This window comes from Cardiocondyla obscurior, linkage group LG29 (assembly GCF_019399895.1).
Source record: "Cardiocondyla obscurior isolate alpha-2009 linkage group LG29, Cobs3.1, whole genome shotgun sequence".
NCBI classification, from domain to species: Eukaryota; Metazoa; Arthropoda; class Insecta; order Hymenoptera; family Formicidae; genus Cardiocondyla; species Cardiocondyla obscurior.
In genome coordinates, this window is record NC_091892.1 from 861,666 (window position 1) to 883,221 (window position 21,556).

General features: G+C 35.7%; 4 protein-coding genes across 9 annotated transcripts; all 4 read right to left on the minus strand.

The window, feature by feature from the left end:
- Positions 1-85: 85 nt before the first annotated feature.
- Sea (mitochondrial citrate transporter scheggia) lies at positions 86-4,298 on the minus strand. Its single transcript, XM_070673599.1, has 6 exons — positions 3,530-4,298; positions 3,169-3,440; positions 2,565-3,086; positions 1,483-1,917; positions 1,110-1,330; positions 86-1,021 (listed from the first exon to the last, which is right to left on the minus strand). Exons 3-6 carry the CDS (start codon positions 2,704-2,706, stop codon positions 839-841), a joined length of 981 nt encoding a protein of 326 aa, XP_070529700.1. The 5' UTR covers positions 2,707-3,086; positions 3,169-3,440; positions 3,530-4,298; the 3' UTR covers positions 86-838.
- Positions 4,299-4,432: 134 nt separating this feature from the next.
- Snr1 (SWI/SNF related, matrix associated, actin dependent regulator of chromatin, subfamily b, member 1) lies at positions 4,433-6,600 on the minus strand. 4 transcript variants are annotated; one of them, XM_070673596.1, is made up of 7 exons: positions 6,408-6,599; positions 6,253-6,341; positions 5,600-6,069; positions 5,391-5,518; positions 5,008-5,320; positions 4,600-4,776; positions 4,433-4,520 (listed from the first exon to the last, which is right to left on the minus strand). In XM_070673596.1, the coding sequence occupies exons 3-7, from the start codon at positions 6,049-6,051 to the stop codon at positions 4,481-4,483; spliced, it is 1,110 nt and encodes a 369-aa protein (XP_070529697.1). In that variant the 5' UTR covers positions 6,052-6,069; positions 6,253-6,341; positions 6,408-6,599; the 3' UTR covers positions 4,433-4,480. The 4 variants fall into 4 exon arrangements, with proteins under 4 accessions (XP_070529697.1, XP_070529698.1, XP_070529696.1 ...); XM_070673597.1 differs by lacking the exon at positions 6,253-6,341 and having other exon boundaries at positions 6,408-6,600; XM_070673595.1 differs by lacking the exon at positions 6,408-6,599 and having other exon boundaries at positions 6,253-6,401.
- Positions 6,601-8,136: 1,536 nt separating this feature from the next.
- On the minus strand, positions 8,137-10,111 carry LOC139112548 (uncharacterized). The gene is given in 1 exon segment (XM_070673620.1): positions 8,137-10,111. A coding segment is annotated over 1 exon segment (762 nt). The 5' UTR covers positions 10,102-10,111; the 3' UTR covers positions 8,137-9,339.
- Positions 10,112-10,173: 62 nt separating this feature from the next.
- LOC139112546 (carboxylic ester hydrolase) lies at positions 10,174-21,225 on the minus strand. Of its 3 annotated transcripts, none has more exons than XM_070673616.1 (13): positions 20,829-21,225; positions 20,544-20,630; positions 20,242-20,329; positions 19,516-19,769; positions 18,274-18,535; positions 14,709-15,040; positions 14,411-14,610; positions 13,458-13,654; positions 12,165-12,330; positions 11,729-11,928; positions 11,348-11,634; positions 10,921-11,141; positions 10,174-10,747 (listed from the first exon to the last, which is right to left on the minus strand). In XM_070673616.1, the coding sequence occupies exons 5-12, from the start codon at positions 18,484-18,486 to the stop codon at positions 10,931-10,933; spliced, it is 1,806 nt and encodes a 601-aa protein (XP_070529717.1). In that variant the 5' UTR covers positions 18,487-18,535; positions 19,516-19,769; positions 20,242-20,329; positions 20,544-20,630; positions 20,829-21,225; the 3' UTR covers positions 10,174-10,747; positions 10,921-10,930. The 3 variants fall into 3 exon arrangements, with proteins under 3 accessions (XP_070529717.1, XP_070529719.1, XP_070529718.1); XM_070673618.1 differs by having other exon boundaries at positions 19,408-19,769; XM_070673617.1 differs by having other exon boundaries at positions 20,528-20,630.
- Between the last annotated feature and the right edge of the window lie 331 nt (positions 21,226-21,556).

The following is a 21,556-nucleotide window of genomic DNA, read 5'->3' on the forward strand; positions in this document are numbered from 1 at the left end:
ATAAATAAAATTTCGCATTATAGTATTTTCATATTTGGCTTATTATAAAGATCGTATGATAAAAAAATAATAATAAATACAAAAATTACCTTAAACATTTTTTTATTAACATACATCCTTCCTTATCTCTGCAACATGTAATTCTCTGATGCGAAAAATTAAAATCGTTGGAGAACTTTCTTGTTCTACTATTAATTAGTGCTATATAACATTCTGTACAAAAATTGTACATAAATATATTTTGTATATATAAATACGTGTATCTATGTATCGGCATATATACGTGGTGGCTTATGCGGCTATTATACACGGACTATTTTTTGTTCGTATTGACATTTATAAAAAACAATACTTTTATATACGTATCTTAGACTGAGACTTCAGGAATGTAATGTCGTTGCAGAATGTTATATTTTATATAACAGAATATTAAATTCTATTATATATTACAGAATATTATAGTTTAACGCTAACGAGATACGTTACAACACAAATTCAACAAAACACGAAAAATTTTGTGCATTACACATTATATAAATGCAACTAGAGCCAGAGCTAGTAATATCACACAATTATATGTGCGAAATCTAAGCTCACATCTTTCTTTTTTTGTTTTTTTTTGTTTTTTGATTATCATAAAATTAATCTTTATCAGAAAAATTGCATTCACGACACTTTTTTTGTAATTCTCTCATCACATGTATCTTAAATAAAAATATAAATAAATTTTCTAAAAAATATGTTGCACAAATACGCTTGTAAAAAATGCATCAACGTAAAAGCGATATTTGTAAAATTTAAAAGAATGTATAAATATATGTACAAAAATTCGACAGACCTAAGGCCATACTTTGTTGAAAAGATCCATGAAGGAATCGTATATCATAAATGTTATGGCAACATCTAAGCATACTCTGCCCAATCGCGGAATGGTGCCTTTATAAAATGCCATTGGACCCTCTTTTTTCCACACTTGAATCACGCAATCCATGCTGTTCTTGTACTTCGAAGCTTCCAATCCCTAAAGTAAGAGTTGGGTAATTCAAAATTTAATAAAATAGCATTTTAAATATAAATATTAATATGTCTAAATTGTATTATATACATACCTGCATTCTAGTTTTTATGACATCGATAGGCGTATTTCCAAAAACTGATGCTGCCCCAGCAACTGCACCAAATGCGCCGACGACCATTTTAGGAACGTTTTTAGAATTGTCACCCCCTTTATACCAGTCTTTTAACGTTTCCATTACGAAGAAACGAATGGCTTGATTAGATCCTTGTTTCAAGATTGTAGGTACTACTCCTTGATATACTCCTTTAAAACCTATGCACAAGATATATTATTACTTATATTGTACTTTATACTATTAAAAAAAAATATCAACATTTAAAACGCTTTTAACTAATAAATTATTTCGAGAAAAAATTAATTAATATAATAATAATATAATAATAAAATAAAATTAATTCTCTTACCGTGTTCTTTCACAATTATGCGTACGCCATGAAAAAATCCTTTGAATCTCGGATTTGCCGAGCGTTGATCATTGATAAATTTCACTTTAATCGTTTCCATCGGGGTAACGGCAAAAATAGCCTCGCACACCCCAGCGCAAAGACCGGCAAGAAGTCGCCTCTGTGGATTGAGTTTTCCATCTGCGTCTACTAATTGCTTCTTCACAGACTCAAAAGCACCAAATCGGACCGCCGACTTTGGTATAGAACCGTAAAGCAGAACAGATAAGCCTCTATATAAGCCGAAAAATCCACGAGTCTTGACGGTCTTGCTGACACAGTCGGCTATTCCTGTATATTCTTTGCCAGCACCGGCTTTGCCATCCAACTGCAGCTGTGTTTTGACGTATTCAGTAGGATAAGTGATGCAAATTTCTATACCTCCGGTAATACCACCTGAAAGACAATTGTCTTCTTAGTTTTCATTTATTAAATACATTTATTAAATACCGAAAAGTAGGGTGCGAACGCATACATACATACATATACCATGACATATGTAAAATAGTTATTTACAAGTATTAACCGAGTCTTGTTAAAAAAAAATTTTTAATAATTAAAATATTATTAAAAGCAATGTAATTTTCCTACGTCTCAATTATAATATTTAATCAAAAGCTTTTTAAGTGAAATTTTATTGCTTGGTATATTTATTCAGCCCATTAATTTCACACGAAACTGGAAGTCATTGTAAAGAGATTATAATTCGCTGCCTCAATTATCATGAACATTCAGATAAAATGTAATGGCCTTGTAAAGCTACATAGTTACCTACATACATATGCAAATGTACGAGGTCGTAATCGCGCGATTTCTCATGTTATCGTACGATTTGCTGGAGTGCACTGACTCCAAAAAAAAAAAAAAAAAAAAAAAAAGTAAAAGGCTTTCGTGCAAGTTTCCGCGTGACGTGGTGCACCCAGACAGGTGTCAAAGGTCGGCAGGTCACGGGCAGTCACATGAGCGAGAGAGAAACCCCCTTCTCTCAATCTCTCCGAGAAGCGAGACAAGGATGAAGCAATGGAAAAAAAAGTAAACGTTACCGGCTATGACCCCTTTGAGACCCAGGTTGCCGGAGGCGGTGGCAGCGGCGATGCCGGTCTCGCTTGTCCACGGTCTGCGTGGAAACAACGCTGGGCCGCGACACGCGCTTGCCAGCGATCGTTGTTGTTTCGTCAGGTCCATGTTGGGCACACCAAAAAACTATGAATATGTTTCAAACGCTGTCGTTGCTCAACCACCTACGCCGCTGGACACCGCCGTGGCTGGACTGCCAGCGGATTGACACTCGCGTGTGCGTCCCGATGAGCGCGTAACGCATTGGTTTCCCCCTTCCGCGATCAGTGAACGATGTCGCCTCATTTGACGTTGTTGCTTCAACTTAACTTAACTTGTCTTGCCTTGCCTCGCCCGTCTTGAGTTGGGTTGCGTTACGTTGACCTTGCTTCGTTACGCATGGGTATATCATAATGCGCGTACACATGTGAGGCGGCATCACTTTCGGTAACCAAAAAAATTTTGATTTAATTACTGCTTGCTCGCACTCTTTTCTTTTTTTCTCCGTTCTTAAAATAAAATAAATTAAGTATTTATTCTTTGAAACAAAAACGTGACAAAATATTAAAAACATACGAGAGAAAGACATACCTGAAATTACATATTTATCGTGAGTTAAAACCTTGTATTAATTTTTTTAGTAACAGAGTATGTGTATTAAAGTATTTTTATTAACATCATATGTCATTTGAGTCCCAAAAATATTTTAGGTAAAAGTTGTAAGCTGGCAAAGTTTCGTCACAACATCCATTTTTTTTTAAATAAAAATCAGATAAATATGTAAATTATTGCAGGATTGTAGCGAGAATTTTTAGAATGTAGGAAAATTTGTCCACAAGCATTCATAATTGCCAACATTTGTTCTGTAATTAAATTGTGCATACTATTATATTTATATAAATGTATTAAATTATTTTGAAAATAAAAGAACAAGTAAAAATAAAAATCAAACCGCAAAAAGTATCTTGCCAGGGGCACCAGTTTAATCCGTCACGGTTTTATCAGCAAGTTCATAGTCCATCGTCAAATACAGGAGTGCTTCGTCATGAAAATCGATTAGCTTCTTCCAAATTCCTCGGAAAGTAGAATAACGAGTGCTTTTTACATAAATGAAAAAAGAACTATAATAAAACTAAAATAATAATTAATTCAGATTCCGATATATTTGACCGAAGATTGTTCATTGAACTCAAAGAATTAATCGTTTCTTTCGCTCCAATTGTTGTTCTCTAATTAAATTTATTCAATTGGTTTAAAGAGATGCTGACCCATGCATGATACTGAAATATTAGATAAGTTCTGACACGTGCTTTGCATTGATAGCGTTTCATGAATGAGGTATAATCACGTGAACTCTTATCTCGTCGTACGATTGCAGCCAACTAAAACAAATAATTACATCATAATAAATTTTGTACTGTATGTGATATAATTAAAATTAACTATTTGAGCTATATTTAACATTATGTGTGTATATATATGTATAGCTTTTATATATAAAATAACTGTAATTGTATTTTTACTATTATATAAGATTGCGTTGTACGTACAGTCAGCTGTTATCAGACTTCGATTACGTGATATGCACGTGCCAATAATTTAATAATCACTTATAATGGTCATACATCGCACGATATACAACAGTCATTTGTCACATCTGACGTATATATTGATTTTTGTTATATATAATAAATATAAAATGACTTATGATTACATTTTTGTTTTAAATAAATGCAACCATCAGTTATTTTTACAAATAGTCACTTCCACATATTTCGTACTCTACGATATCTTAATAAAAATTATATCATTATTTATAAATCTTATAAATACCATACTAAAACTTAGGATATTGATTAAAAAATGTAATAGATAGTATGGAGTTTTTCTTTTTGAGATTTTTCTACCAGCCAGGCGTTGTATTTGCTAAACGTCGCATACGTCTGGAAAAGAAATTATATATACAAATAATTAATCAAGAGAATTTTCTATACTAAAGTTTACATTAAATCAATTTTTTACCGAGTATTTCGATCTTGATCGCGTATCTTCTTTTCCATTTCTGCGTCTGTTAAGGTTTCTAAGAATGGTGCCCATTGATCGGCCTCTGACGGAGGTCTGAAGGGAACTTCTACGGTTGGTAAAGGTGCTTCAGAAAATGCATATGTTCTTTGATGCCAAGATAATTGCCCTCGCACACTGCACGTAAATATAAACATTATTTGGTAATAATCAATATTTTACTCAGATATAACGATATAAATTTAAAAAATAATTGATTACATATCTACAATAATTAATATTAAAATATATTTAAGTTTTTAACTTAGCCCACTTTGCAATTTATCAAATTTTGTAAATAAAATTATTTTAAACGGAATAATGATAAAATTTGAGACAAAATAAAAAAAACAAATATTCTTGTTTTACCTATAAGCAATAGCAGTGACAAATTCTCCGCCAAGACCAAGCTCCGCGCAAAGCTTCATGGCAAACTTTTCTGGATTATTCTCCTTTTCAGACATGTCCCATTCTACTTGATCTACTAGAGAAGTATTGCCCACGTGTATATTTAATTTAATTATTACTCTCTGATCACATTGATCTTCCAAAATTGTTTCTTGAGGGAATGCTTCAATTTGCTGTCTTATTGCCTGTGCAATTGCAGGAACAAAAGTTAATGGATTCAGGTCCAAATCGTCGCACAGGACTTCGGCAAATTGTTCGGGTGTTATGAGACTTTCTGTAAGATGAAAATAATATATTATAATTTGAAAAAAATGTGTGCTATTATTAAATATAAAAATACATACCATTTTTATTCCAAGTAAAAGTGTCTCTTAATTTCTGACCTTCAATTTCCATATCTAAACGTATTGGAACAAGCATTTCTTGTTGTGCAGCATTCTCTAGGTTTGCTGATGGATCTGTATCGTCGAAACTATATCAAAAATAAAGCAAGAGTCACATTTTTTATATATAATAAGATTCTGTATAGAATTGGTTATACTTTCTCACTTACCATAATGGAAATGTCCTAACTTTTTTATTGTGTACTCGATTGCGATTTATTGGGGTAGCTTGAGGAACCGCATCCAGATGTGAACTATTTGGCAGGCTTGGTACCCATGCCATTGATTTTTTAGATTTACCTTCTCTAGGTGCTGGTGGTTCAGTCGAGTGAACAGATACAGCTTTGTATTTATCATCATTGCCCTCGATAATATCTTCTACTTCACTGGCTCTCAACAGAGAAACACTAGATGCCAGAACATGCTGACTCAGCCCAAGTTCCACTAATTTCTTACGTTCGTCATTGGTTATAGATCTTCTAAACATGCCAGGATATCTTTTGTACAAAGATCCACGAAAAAGACGCAAGTAATTGCCAACTTCTGATCCAATGCAGTAGTATTCTCCATTTTCTTCTACTTGGAAACTTATGGGCTTGTCTCCGTAAGTACGCAATGCCATTTTTAGAAGCTATTTTTGCTGTAATAAACAAAATAGAGGTTAAATATATAACTACAGAGATATAAGATTAACATACACGTAACAATAATTTTATAAAAATCAACACAGCGATTAAAAATCTATTATACACGATATAAAATGGACAATATCGAAAACGCAAGCTCGGGCAACGCCGGTGATAATGGGGTTTCTTTACCGCACCTGACCACAGAAATAATTTATCCACCCACGTTTTCGAATCTCCAGGAAACTCTGGTCTTCTTTCTTTTTACACGTTTGTTTAAATTTTCCTAAAAACAAGCTGAACGAATAGCATTTGCGGTAACCGCTGAATATCAAGTTTGATTTTTTCTTACCGTACTAATAACGCAAAGAGAGGAGAGAGGTGAAGAGACGAGGAACGTTCGCGGTATCCGGAATACGATCTATTGTGGTTCGTCGAAAAAACTTTAAGGCGATTTTACATATAGTCCAGAAATCGATGTAAAGCTTGTATTGCTTATCAGGCGGCCTGATCGCGAGCTCGCAACGGGATTACGTGGCTCATTCTACTGCAAACGAGAGGACACGCGGCTAAGCGGAGAGCATCGGTTTCGAGACGAAGACGTCGAGGCATCCGCGTGTGTTCTCTCACGGGTCATCATCGTGTACCTGTATCTAGTGAAACGCTGTGATTGGTCGACGCGTAGTTTCCCTAGCGCGCCGACCAATCATAGCGCTCCATCGATCGCCTGATTGTGAGCTCGTATCAGTCTACGTGGACTCGTGCTACTGCGTAAAACTAGAGGTCATGACGAGCACGCGGTCCGAGTTCGAAACGAAAATGTCGAGGCATCCGTGCGTCGTAGCCCGTTTCTCGTATCGAATTCGAAGATTTGAGACGGTCGGAAGTGTCGTGGACTATCTCGTGAGTGTCCAGCTTGCAGAAGAATGACTCGACAACTACTGTGTACTAGAGATCACGGCGAGCACGCGGTCCGAGTTCGATACGAAAATGTCGAGGCATCCGTGCGTCGTAGCCCGTTTCTCGTATCGAATTCGAAGATTTGAGACGATCGGGAGTATCGTGGACTATCTCGCATCCGCCATCGTCAGAACGTGAGATCCGCACCTCGCGCACGTCTTCTCCGTCGCGGCTGAGACTCTCAACGTGTTTCGAGTGATTGATTTAAAGAACTTGAGAAAGACAGTGCGGGATTTAAAGAACTTGAGAAAGACAGTACGGGATTAAAAGAACTTGAGAAAGACAGTGCGGCATTTAAAGAACTTGAGAAAGACAGTGCGGGATTTAAAGAACTTGAGAAAGACAGTGCGGGATTTAAAGAACTTGAGAAAGACAGTACGGGATTAAAAGAACTTGAAAAAGACAGTGCGGGATTTAAAGAACTTGAGAAAGACAGTGCGGGATTTAAAGAACTTGAGAAAGACAGTGCAAAATTTAAAGAACTTGAGAAAGACAGTGCGGGGAACGTTTCATATCACGGCCGTGTTTCGTTCGCCGCTTGGTGCAAGCACAAGGATCAACCTGACATCCCGAGAACATCCCGAGGACATCCTGAGAGGAGGAGGAGGCCCAGGAAGGGTATCCTGCCCCGGCGGAGCAACCCCAGGGTAAGTATAAATTTGTCTTTAAAATAAAATGCTTTGAATGTGATATCTACAAAATAATTCTTTAATTTGTGTGTTTCAGATCAAGAGAAACTCCGCTGCTTCGCATCGTTTAATGAGAACTTAAAGTGCCGTGCGCCGATATCAGTCATCATACGAACCGCAGCCGGTTCGTCGGTCGTTTCGGGAGTGCCGCTAGTTTTTCGGCGTTTTTTTTTTAACGATTTTCTTTTTCATTTTCGGAAGTGCGTTCGCGAGTTACTTGTGCGCGGAAGGATGGCTCGTCACGTCCCATCTGAGAGGATGAGCAGGCCCACCAGGAGGCATCAGGCATCGGCGGAGCAACTTTTAGGTAAGCATTAATTTCTCTAATAAAATCTTTATTAAAAGATTTCCTCTACTTTTTTATTAATTTTTAAACTGATGTACATGTCTACATTAATATATTTCTTTTATGTTACAGCCACCGGCGAAATCTACAACTCCGCTGACGCTCATGCAGATCGGTAAGTCAGTAACTTGTTTTCAGGATTTTCTCTTTACAGCAGTGCCGAAAAATATCGCGCGCAAGTGATCAATAATTTTCGCGAATATAAAATCACGGTCGCGTTCGCGAGTTACTTGTGCGCGGAAGGATGGCTCGTCACGTCCCATCTGAGAGGAGGAGCAGGCCCGGGGGGCATCGTGCATCGGCGGAGCAACTTATAAGTAAGCATAAATTTTTTAAAAATTAAATCTTTATTTAAAAAAAAATTTACTTTTTTTTTATTAATCTTATTAATTTACTGGCACGTCTAAATAATATTTTCCTTTTTATGTTACAGCCACCGGCAGAATTATAAAACTCCTCTGACGCTCATGCAAATTGGTAGGTTGTATCAATTTTTTTCGTAGTTTGTTATTGAGCCTCTTAAACCAGCAACCCATCGTCGATCATAGGTTACTCAATCGTAATCATCATATAGGAATTATTATAAATAATTAATGTTCCCAATTATGACGCGCACAAATTGGGTGGGAAAAACTTTTTAGAAAAATAAATAGCATACGCGAAGCGTGCACATGGTTTGTTCTAGTAAACTAAAAAAATGTATCGGGCAGTATTGTTACATAAAGCCTTTTGAAATATTAATTTTATTGAGATAAATAGGTTTTCCAAATAGTTTGTTAGAAATGACCGATATTCGTCTATGACTTCGTACCAGCGGTGGTAATAACACGTACGATGTGAACTAAAAAACAGATATGTTTACTGCGGCGACGGTAGCTAGAGTACGTGACGACCTTAGAGTGGTGTGCGTCGAATCTCACACAAAGCGCGCAGTAGGTACACCAAAAAACATACGTGACTCTCTCTATCCTCCCCCCCCCCACCCCCGAGTACGGTGGGAGTAGTAATGTTGCGCGTTTCGCCTGTCCTCGATGATCGGCGGCATATGTACTCTGAAACGCAGATATGGCGACGGCAGCTAGCGAACATTACTTTAGTATCGTGTGCGTCAAGTTTCACATATACCGCATGTATATACCGCGCCGGCCGATTTGCCGATGACCGATTTCTTCTCGTTCTCTCATCCCCTGCCTCTGCCGACTAGGATTACGTACGCTAGACGCCGTTGCAAATGCTGTATCTACCTTCCAGTGCACGAACACTGAACACGATGCGTTATTTTGCGAATGTTATTTTCCGAGACTCGTCGCGTGACTATCCTCGCGAGATATTCGCATTCCCATGAAAGCGGCCGAATGATTCCCCTTGCCAGTGCCATCGAACACGACCCGGTCGTCGACGATCCAGCGACTATAAAGGATCTCCGCGATCGGGCGAAAGCACGATTTTAGGGCTAGCGATTGACTCTGACCCGATGTAAAGATTCCACCAATAGCCGGCAAGTCTAACGTTCTCGCGACGCGAACGCAAGCCTCCAATATAGCCTGGTCGACTCCTTTCTGTTGATAAGATGGATGTACGCAGAGAACGTGGATTCGAAAATATGCGTCGCACTCGAAGAGCTTGTATACGTCTGCTCGTTTTATCAGATCGTTGATCAAACTCATGATTTTTTCCAAAGCATCTCCCTCGAATTTCTGAGCCAACAACACATATTTTAGACGCACTTTATAATGCAAACTTATCTTAAAATAAAATACGATTTTTTATTCTTAATTTATGAGACTTAAAATTGGACGTACTAGGATTCGATTGTACGTGTCGCTTTTGTCTGAATCGCTATTAATCCGCGTAACAGCAACTCCAATAACTCGTTTTGATTTCGCACTGAGAGCAACCAAACTGAGAGTACCCTTCATCCACGTTCTTAAAAGATTTAGGTAGGCTTTGACAGATGTCTGATCGTTAAGCAAGGCAATTGCCTTGCACATCGGTTCTTCACGAAAAAAATGATGCTGCGAAAAAGTCGATAACTTTGATTTTATAATCATAATGAATTATCATTGCTTTGAAAGTGAGTTAACAAACCGGAATAAAATTATGAATCTGATATCACATAATGGTTCTCTAAAATATTTTGTTTAATCTGTCTTGCATGATCAGTTACAATCGTAAGGCAGCAACACGCAAACGATAAATGAGATTAATATAATTCGGATTTGGCGAATAAGAATAATAAAAAGACATTGAGTTAGGAAAATTAAAAATAAAAGCGTTCCCGTAAATTGAAAGCTTGTAGTTAATTGTCGGCTAAACTGTTCAACGCAAGCGTATTGTATATATATTCTTTCTAAATTTTCTCTGTGCTAAACTTTTATCAAACGTAAAACTTCTTCGTAGTGTTCTTCTTTGAGATCTTGTATTTTATATGTTTCTGATGAATCCCACTCCAAAGGTGCATACATTCTTGCTTCTATTCCAATAAGATCAACGTTGTCTTCCTTATCCATAACGATATTTTCAGTTAAATATTAAAATTCTTAAGCCTTAAAAAAATATGTTAAACAATTTATCTTGAAATATTTTCTGTCAATCTGCAGTTTGAAGTAAGTTGAGGCGATGTGCTTATTCTTTTTGTTTCACATGCTAATTTTTCACCAAAACATAAATGCAACGTGAAACAATTCTCATTTTTAACTAAAAATAATAATAAAATTATATTAAAAAAAAAAAAAACTTCTCAAATATTTTGCATTTTAATATCATATATTAAATCTTATATTACTTTATTATTATATTTACTATATTTACTATATTATATTTACTATATTATAAAGTCATATATTAAAATGTCTTCATCTTCGACTTACAATGCGTAAATTATAATTCATCCTTTAAACGTCCAATCGTGTTGGTATAAAATTTCAATTGACGTGTTAAGGAATCCCAAAATGTCATTCTTTGCGCCAAAAGACTATGATCCATAGTAATTTTGTATGGATTTTCTATGCGCAAATATTCCGGTGCATTACTTGTTTTCACGGGCTTCCATTTCAATGGTACCATTTTTGTTATTTTTGGTGTTGGATTTCTAAAAAAATTTATTTACATATTATACATATATACGACATATAACTTTGTCATGGCTTTATTTTATTAAGAAAAAAATTTTTTAATGCACAAATAAAATTAATGTTAACTTAAAAAGACTTAAATCTACAAATTACCATTGAATTAAACGGTTAATGAAATAACTAAATAGCATTAGATATTTGATGATTAGATATTAACACTTACCCAGAATTTGCAAAATTATACCAAAGACTGGTCAAAACAGTAATCATATCTTCATCTTGCTCCGATAATGGTACATTCGGGAATAACTGTTCACCAACAGGAAACAAGTACTGCAAATCATCCGCATGTGATACCCCATAATCTTTGATAGGATCGCCAAATATCATACTAAAGGAGACGCTTCCTCTGTATGCGAAGTAATAATAAAAGACCGGTGAAGTTTGATTTACAATAAAATCTTGCACAGCTTCGTGAGTTCCATGGTTAAACCACGAATCACTATACATCTATAAAATCACGGTATTACAGTGTTAATCTTAATTTTGTTTCGAATTTGATTTCGTTAATTACAAATATAGATACTTATTTATTCGAACTTACATCAACAACTTTAGATCTTGAGTTATCGGTGTGGTCGATAGAATTATAGCCGAAATAAAAAGTACGAATAGAAGTACTTATTATATTTTGCATATTCTCACTCGAAACATTATATCTTTCATCGTAAAATAAGCTTACAGGCGCAATTTTGTTAAAATCGTTGTCCAATGCCTTTACACTGTTCTCCCGTCCATAAATACCTGAAAAGCGACAGATTCATAAGTGTTCTTTACAATAATATTTTATTTACTTATTTAATTTATAAAAAGTTATTAAATCTAAGATCCTTTTCTATTGAAGACTTTTAAATTACTTCTTATAAAAAATTGATAATTAAAATTACACCACAAAACCTTCTAACAATTAAAGTTTTATATTAGTTATGTCATTTCGTTTTCAATGCTATTTAAACTGATTTCCAATATGTTATCCTTGCCTGCTACTTTCAAAGCTCCTTCGTCCGAAGTAATTCCTGTCATCCAAGGAATGTCGCGAAGACGTCCCTCGCTTACGGAAATTGTGGGATCTTCCGTTAAAAAGGCGCTTGAATGTTCGGGTTCTATTACTGGTCGGAACGGTATCATTGGGCAGTAACCAAATTTCTAAAATAAAGTAATTTAATATTAGTAATAATTAATATAATTATAAAAAATGGGAATATATATAACTTGTGAAAAAATAAAAATAATTAAATGATAATCAACAACGCGACTTATTCTTATTTTTCCACGAGTTATATATGTTCTTAATCTTAAACACATTAAAATCGAATATGAAACAGCTTTGAATGAATAAAAATTTAAAAGTCATCAAGTACAACGATTTCGTAGGAAATCCGTGTTCGTCATAGGTGTGTCTCGTCACTCGTTTTTTAGTTACATCAGTATCTACGTACACGCGAGTATTCGTCAAACTGGTTTTTCTCGTCTTATTGGAATTTCAATGAATATTTATCCATTATTTTAATCGAATAATTATTTATCCTCAAAACCGAGCCTACGTTTAAGAATCATCCATTAATTTCCGCAGTGTCATTTTACTAAATAAAATATTTTTACCTCGCAATCAGAAAAAGATATTTATATTAGAATTTTTAACATAACTGACATATCTAGCAAACAATTTTATTACTCTTTATCTTAATTTTGCATTAAGTCACACTTATTTTAAAGGTGAGCGATACGAAATCATTGCGTGACTGTCCATTCATTTACATGTACCCGTATCGATAGTGTCTATCTGTCAGCATATGTAACTTCTGAAACTGATGCATGCACAGATACACAGCTTATCTTATGGTTGCACTTTTAGTCTCGCATGAACGCTTATAAAACGTTTTAAAAAAGGATTCAATGTAAAATGCGAGTACTGTAAACTAGACACGAAGTTTTTTAAGCACAACTGAGATACATCAGAGATGATAAGTGACCTACATACATGTATTATGTATAAAAATATCTCGGGCGCATCGAGACAACTTTCACATAAATTCATTAATTTCACATGGTTTAACGTGACGAACAAAGTTTCCACACCGATCAATAGATTGATCAATAGATTTAAATATTAAATTAGAAAATAACGAGATACATAAAGACAGCATTTGAAATAATTAAACATTTAGATCGAATAGCAACTGCTACTCCATTGCAATGCTATTAATTAATCGTGATTGCAGTTCCGTAAAAAACTATGTTACGTACATTCTGATCAATTTTATTAAAATTACCTGAAATAGCTGATCAGAACCAATAATCTCTTTCGCGCTTTTTTTCCGCAAACATTCAATGAGTTCTTTAGAATTATCGGAGTTACATCCTAAATGTTCACCCACGGTCTTGGCTTTTATTTTTGCAAATCCTGGTGACGTTAATGTCCATGGGTTATAGAAGTTGCCACTCTGCGAAATACCGCGATGAAAAAGTCCTGCGTAAATGAAAAAAACAAATATAATTTTCAGGTTTTCAAACGAGTTATGCCAATTAAAACATGATGCTGCAAAAAATCACATTATTAATAATGTTTGATTGCATCAAATAGTAATATACAAATAGTGCACGTGGAGGACATTTTTTACAATATTCATATATTTTTCACTAATCTTGTATGAGTAATGTACGAGTAATCTCTGCAAACGTTAAAAATGTATTAAAAACCTCTTAGATTATATCGAGACGTTTATTTTCAGTGATAAGAAACGATAAAATACTGATTCATTGAGCTGTCATTTACAATTCAACTTGATTAATTTAGATCATTAATTAGCATCCAGGAAGGTCACAACATTAAGATGTGAAACAAGTTCCTTTGCACATTGACTGAAAATTTACTATCATGAGTTAATATAAATTCAAATCGATATGCATGCGTATATATGAAGCAAAAAAGCTATGCACGCGATCAATTATGTATCACTTATTAACGATGAAACACCCAATGAGTAGCAGAATCAAGAATTAGTTTTTGCAGTAAAACGTCTCAGTATTTTTTTATTACACTTCGTAATAAGAGAAGATTCCATAATAATTAATGTGCTCGCTACTAAATCTTTCTTCCTCTTAATTGCCTCTTAATTACGTGCTCTCTTTGTATATTACAAAATTTTACATTTATTTAAAATGTAATCGATCTAAAAAAAAAAAGAAAAAATTATTAAACTCCAAAATATTCATAAAATCTTACCAGCTGAAAGAGGGCTGACCATATGATAGTGAACGCTTGCACCACCTGCGCTCTCACCAAAGAGAGTTACTCTGTTAGGGTCACCGTTAAAATAAACAATATTTTCCTGCACCCATCGCATAGCTTGCAGCTGATCCTTCAATCCGTAATTTCCTGGGCATTCTAGATCCTCTGTACTTAGGAAACCCAATGGCCCAAGCCTAACGAGAGAGAAATAAAATTACATAGGGAACCCAAAGGTCTGACAGGCAATAATTAAATTACTAATTGATATAAATGATCAATAAAATTTCACTACCGGTAATTCAAAGTGACAAGGACGAGATCGTGATCTAGTAAGAACTTAGGCCCGTAATATTCGGAATGGCCAGCTCCAGCGAGCCATCCACCACCGTGGAACCAAATCATGACCGGGAATCGCGCTGTAGTTTCTCGTTGTCGTTGCTCAGTACCATAATCAGAATTCTCTCCCTCGGAGCACTGAATGCACGGCGTGTAGACGTTCAGATAAAGACAATCTTCGCTGCCGACGATGTCTTCTTGATAGACATAAATATTTCGTTGCGTGCATATCTCGGCGTTTTTTGTGGCGTCTCGAGCACCGGTCCAAGTGACTGGAGGCTGCGGCGACTGTGACGGAAACGTAACAGTAATTATAATCGCATATTTAATTAGAGTTACTGAGCTATTATAAAATTATCAAACTATTATTATTAATTCTGTATTAATTGAAATATTAAAATTAATCTATGCCTCGCCGTGTAAGACAGCGTCGTTGAATTCTGAGTCGTTTCAAATAGTTAGAAAATTATTACAGATCGTTGAAGGAAGCTGTGGTATAAACGAGTCGCGAACGGTTCGATTCCGTCGTTTCTCCTTTTTCGTTGTCGCGTACGCCGTTCAGTCAGAACGGGACGAACGGGCCGAAAACGGTCGGACGAGCAGGTCGAGTCGCGGCGTCGTCCTGCGTGTCTCGCGAGCGTCAATTCGGTCGATCGGTCCTTTCTGAAAGTCTACGGGTGACGAGTCGCAAAGTGTCCCATCGTTCAACGTATCGAGCTCGTACGCTTTTTACGGGTCGCGTCGCACGGAAATAGACGATGGTACAAAGGTATCAGGGCGGGTATGCTTCGAACGATGTCAGGAACATTTCGATCGACGAAAATCGTGGCGAATCTATCGACGTTCGTTCGTCGATGCATTTTGAGGGAAGCGGAGAGACCCGCGGGGGCTCGACAGTCGTTGCTAATTTTTACGACACGAACTTGATTTCTTCGCGGAAGTTCTGCCGCGACCATTTTGGAATCAGCTGCCGGCGGCCAATGGCCTGGGCGCTTTTCGCGCGGGAAGGAAGTCCATAGGCCGGCCAGCGATTTTCGGCGCTCGACGCCATTTCCGCGACGTCACGTACAAGTCATATTTGACTCGTGCGGTACCGACAGTTGGAGCCGCGGATCGCGATGCAGCCAGATCGACGGCGCATTTCGTGAGCGCGTAATCGGCAAAATTACGCGATTCTACGCGTCATCCAGCTCCTCGCGGTGCAGATATGGATTTATCAAGCAAGGAGGAAATTACGGACCGATGAGTGACTTCGATCAATGGTATCGTTACGGTACAGTTTGGATCTCATCGACGCGGTACGCTGGTACGGTTATGGCAGCCATTTTACGTCCCGTTGCGTTCGAACGACGTCCGATCGTCGGATGTTGTATTCGGAGAAAACTATCAGACGGCCATCTAGCATCGCGCGCAAGGACAACGTAGCGTACATCGGCAATACGGAAACGTTTGAACTCTCGCGAAGTGATATATGTATGTATGCGACCGCCGTACGTACAGCTCGCGCCGTTAGACTTTCGGAAATTGCGACGGTTGTGCAAGGAAGCGAAGTGAAGTGAAGTGAAGTGAATCCGGAAAATGATCTGACACCCACGCCCGCTGCCCGGAACAGGATGGATATTCAGCAAGGTGCCGGACGATGACGGTGACACCCACGCCCGCTGCCCGGAACAGGATGGATATTCACCAAGGTGCCGGACAATGACGGTGACGATCAACGACCGGTGAGTGAACCTTCAGTTTACTTACACTTGCTCTATGTAATTTAATCGAAATTATTTTCAGATAAAAAAAAAAAAAATTATATATACACTTGTACAAATATTGTACAAATTTTTTTACGTAATTAAAAAATATCAGTCGACTCAGATTTTAATTTAAATAAAATATTAAAATAAAATATTAAAATAAATTTAATATAATTACACAGAGCAAGAATAATTATTCAATTAAAATTTGTTAAGATATCTCGATTTCTTGTTTTTTTTTCTCTATTTCCGTCAATGGTTTTCGATCAGTTATAATTAATCGAAAATAAATGCCGAACTTTCCGAGCGCGTAAATAGATAATATTATACGCGCCGTTGGATATACGCGTGATATTACGAAATAAACGTCCAATAAAATGCAGGATGCATTCCTCGTTAAGTGACGAAAGCAATAGATCGATAGAATATTTAATGCACTCGCGATTAACATGATTTCTGTGATACGTCTCGCCTGAATTTAAAATAAAATTCCAATGATTATTAGTTCCGCGTTATGATTTCCTGGCACGTTGCGAAATGTATTGTAAGACTCGCATAAATTTCACAGAGCGCTCTCATTGCCTTCTCGCTCATTATAAGCAAACCAATTTCATTTGATTTGATTTCTTAATTTCACGAAAATTTTTTATCTCCACTAAATAAAAGATTATCTATCTCCACTAAATAATTCTTTGATATCCTACATTTCTAAACAAATTTAATATTAAATTAATTTTTTTTACTTATTTCAATATGTATATTTGATCTCACGACCAACGTAAAGAATAATTAATTAATTCCTATTAAAAAAAAAAATCATTATCTCCACAAAATACAATGTAAAGATTTGGTTTACATATAATGCATGCAATATTAAATTGATTGTTAATAATATTTGCCACGCGTGCAATGCCAAGCGATGCATTCGCAATAGTAAAACATTGCAGGAATACAAAGCGGCGATAAAGTGCAATTTCGTAGCATCCTTCATCTATTTGCCAATCCTGAGATTCATCTCTTTATAGCGAACTCGTGCTTGGAAAGAATTATCGCGTTTATTCAATTGTAACGCAATTTTTTTCCCCCTTTTTTTTTACTTCCGCGAAACAATGCAAAAATGTGCGTTATGTGCAGTAACATTCAGAATTGACTTTAAAAAAGAGGAATGCGCCGGCATTTGAATTACTTGCAACAGCGCGTAATTACGTGGAAAGGAAAAAGCGTGCGGCGCGTAAACTCCGAAGGAAAAGGAAGCTTTTGTTATTACGATGCGTGATTGACGCATGCTAATCGTCGTAAAAGTCGCTGACGCAATTTTTTAAACGATTGCGCGAGTCGCATAGTTTATTAGGGATCATTAGGGACACAGCAGGCAGGTTTTGGTTAATTAACTCCACATTCTAATTCCATGTACTTTTTTTCAAAACTATGAGCCGTAAATACTTTCTACGCGCGTATCGCACGTCGAATAGAATTTCCCAATAATACGATTATCAGTTGAGATATTTTTACGGATAGTCGGCCACGCTGGTAAAGAAATAAGCCACGAATTCCTTGGAAGTGTGTCGACAGATCTCGATCGTACTTCGGAAATATATCTTGCTCTCAATTCTTCGTTTGCGTTATGATGAACGTAACGTAAAAGTAAGGCGCGTAAAAAAGAAAACCGGAGAGAAATTCCGCAAATTCACGTTGCAATTAAATCAAATTCCGTTCATCCAAGGATGAAATCGCTTCGCGTTTACGTCCCACAAAAAAGTAGAATAAATTTACCTTGAATCTGAGTTCTCCAATTGGCGGCGCGGCGTAGGGAATTCCGAGAAATGCGTAAAGGTTTCTCCCAAGTCTGGTGGACATAATCTTTCCGTGCAACATGCCGTTTAGCGTTTTTACGGTTGGCGGGGTACCGCAAACAATATTCACATAAAGTGCGAAAATGTAGATAAAGCTCAGCTGGATCCATAAGTTGTTTCGGCGTTCCCTCATTTTGAAGTTCCCTGAACGGGCTCCGGACTGTTCTGCTTCGTTACGGTTTCTGTAAATACATAAAATCTATATTATAATTATTTTGAATCTGTTTAAACAACTAACGCGTTACGAATTAATTTTAAACTGTTCTACCCGTGGCAAGAAAAAATTTTTTTATTTGCTAACGTCAAAAGCATCGTATTTAAATGTAATTATTGTCGAGAACATATTTATGAAGGAAGTGAAATTGTACACCTACATAACACTTAAAAGAATAATTTTTCATTAATCGTGCTATGAGTAAACCACGATGAGTGTTAAAAAACTGGTTTCGCATCTTAAATGCAAAATAGTATTATGTAAAGAAAAAAAAAAAATAAATAAAGATTCAAGATCAATGACGAATAAATTATGAAATTCAAGAGCAATTTATAATTCTGTATAAATCACGTTGCATATTTTAAAAAGTATTAAAGAACTAGTAAAATAATAAATTAATCACCATTGCACGATAATAAATTCAATTAATGTAGATTGATAAACGTAACTATTAAATATATCTAGATTTTTAATTTGTTTCTTTTCTATAAAAACTTTCAAACATATGTCAGAAAAATCTCTTATAATCTTCAAGTTTGCAACTACTTTGATACTTCTATTATAATAAGAAAAAAAACAAATGCGTTTTTTCTTTCAATTTAGTAACAGCTGAGATGCAACTACACATTAGAAAACTTTTATAAAATACTCGTCACTCGTATATCATCATGTAAATTTTTTTTTTAATCTCTCAGGTCACTAAATTAATTTGTAAAATATACTAACGAACAAAAAGTTAAAGACTGTACATGCATCTACATTTTGTGTACACTGTAAGTGGAAGACAGGTTTGTAAGATTGCTCTTGATATTCTTACACCAGGGAAAAAAAATCAGTTACTTTTGTATGATGTCACCTCCGTTTAACTATTAGATGCCAGGACAAAATGTCATAATGGCAAAGAGATTTCGGTGGATTATGAGAATTATAGCGTCGATAATAGCTCACTAAATTTTAGACAATCGGCCGTGAAGCTGATATAATGCCAGGGTAGACCGTGTGGTTTCGTGAGTCGAAGAGCGTGCTCGTTTAACGAAGGTAGACTTAAGACTGTCGCAAGAGAGAGTCGCTCATTGGATTATTATCGAGGATGGAAATTGACGTCACACTGACAGCAAGTGTTTCTGGTAGCTTATCCTTTTCGATTTCACTTGGTTATTCGGGACGATTATTTCATTCGTTGAATATTACACCGCTGCATACTGTAAAATGTTTTTAAAAAGACGTATTAATTATATTGAACTCTGTCTGATGCTGCAATTAAAATAAATTGTGATTATTGAAGATTTTGGATTACGATAGATAATTATTCAACATTGATTTTACAATTATAGCAAAATGTAAAAAAAAAATTATTTGTATAATTAAAAAAAAAAAAAAAAAAAACAATATATTGCTAATTTATTCGAATTTACATTTATCTTAATTTAATATAATCAACCAAAAATTCATTAAATTTTTATTCTTTTTTGAAAATATTATTCATAGAAAAGTGTCTTTGATAAGAAAATTACGTTCTTTTATATTTTTGAATAAAGTATAGAATAAAATATAATTTAAAAAAAATTATAAGAAACACACTTGCGATTCATACATTTTCTCGTTCAATCATTTTATCATATTAATAAAAATCGCCTGTTACGATTTGACGTAGATACCTTTTTGAAAACTTACACATATTTGCGACGAAATCATTGATACCTATTCCAAGTGAAATCAGCGAAGGATTTTGATATAATTTTTTCTCCAACATTAAGGCTCCCTAAAAAAAATACTTAGACATAGAAAAAATCCCAAACAATTACGGAGACGAAGTACGTAATAATATATTTTTGAATAACTCTAGAATAAATAATAATAAAAAAAAATCATAAGAAACACTCTTGCAATTCATACATTTTCTCGTTCAATCATTTTATCATATTAATAAAAATCGCCTGTTACGATTTCACGTAGATACCTTTTTGAAAACTTACACATATTTGCGACAAAATCATTGATGCCTATTCCAAGTAAAACCAGCGAAGGGTTTTGATATAATTTTTCCCCAACATTGAGGCTCCCTAAAAAAAAACTTAGACATAGAAAAAAATCCAAACAATTACGAAGACGAAGTACGTAATAATATATTTTTGAATAACCCTACAATAAATAATAATTTTTAAAAAATTATAAGAAACACACTCTTGCGATTCATACATTTTTTCGTTCAATCATTTTATCATATCGATTAAAAATACGCCTATTACAATTTCACGTACCTTCTCGAAAACTTCCACATACTTGCGACGAAATTACCGATCCATTCCAAGTAAAACCAACGGAGGGTTTTGACATCATTATTTCCCCCGACATCGAGGCTCCCTGAAAAAAAAAACTTAGACACAGAATTTAAACACAGAACAAAATCCAAGCAATAAAAATAGGCTATCACTCAACTTGCCGTGTGTACGATCGAGAAGACCGACCCAAAGATTTAAAATAACGAGGTTTTATGATCTCGGATAACGTTAGCACAATTTTCCTGCATCTGATTTCTTCGCTTCACGACACATTTCCATATCACGCTCGAATTACGTGAACAATATCGTGTCCAACCTTATCGTGCATTCGAAGTTCGAACACGTACGTACACGCAAATGTAAACAATTGCGTTGAACGTTGCTCGTGCGGCAGTCTTATTTTTTTTGTATTTACGTCCGCTATCGCCATCTGCCACTTCGATCCTCATTCTCCGCGTGTATCGCAGCGTCTTTAGCAGCGCGTGATACTTTAAAACCTCGACTGTTGATCTCCGATAAATCTGTTAGATGGCAGTGAGAGTTACAGTGAACATTAGATTTTCCAAGGAGAGTCTCTTCGAATCGAACTTTCCCTTTAATCTTCCACTCCCGTGAGATAGACCGATCCACATTTTCGTTCAGCGAATCCGTAGATAATTCAAACTCGATATACCACAGACTTCATTCGTTACACGTACGATCGTTTT

What these genes read in the sequence shown, in the direction of transcription:
- LOC139112546 (XM_070673616.1), bottom strand. Translation starts at nt 18,486, where the DNA reads ATGAGGGAACGCCGAAACAACTTATGGATCCAGCTGAGCTTTATCTAC. An exon ending in GGTCAGCCCTCTTTCAGCTG is followed by an intron (nt 13,655 to 14,410) that starts GTAAGATTTTAT and finishes TCATTTACGCAG; the next exon opens with GACTTTTTCATCGCGGTATT. An exon ending in CAAGATCTAAAGTTGTTGAT is followed by an intron (nt 11,635 to 11,728) that starts GTAAGTTCGAAT and finishes GTGATTTTATAG; the next exon opens with ATGTATAGTGATTCGTGGTT.
- Sea (XM_070673599.1), bottom strand. Translation starts at nt 2,706, where the DNA reads ATGGACCTGACGAAACAACAACGATCGCTGGCAAGCGCGTGTCGCGGC. An exon ending in TCTCAAAGGGGTCATAGCCG is followed by an intron (nt 1,918 to 2,564) that starts GTAACGTTTACT and finishes ATTGTCTTTCAG; the next exon opens with GTGGTATTACCGGAGGTATA. An exon ending in CATAATTGTGAAAGAACACG is followed by an intron (nt 1,331 to 1,482) that starts GTAAGAGAATTA and finishes TCTTGTGCATAG; the next exon opens with GTTTTAAAGGAGTATATCAA.
- Snr1 (XM_070673597.1), bottom strand. Translation starts at nt 6,051, where the DNA reads ATGGCATTGCGTACTTACGGAGACAAGCCCATAAGTTTCCAAGTAGAA. An exon ending in GTTAGGACATTTCCATTATG is followed by an intron (nt 5,519 to 5,599) that starts GTAAGTGAGAAA and finishes TTTTTGATATAG; the next exon opens with TTTCGACGATACAGATCCAT. An exon ending in GATCAAGATCGAAATACTCG is followed by an intron (nt 4,521 to 4,599) that starts GTAAAAAATTGA and finishes TTTCTTTTCCAG; the next exon opens with ACGTATGCGACGTTTAGCAA.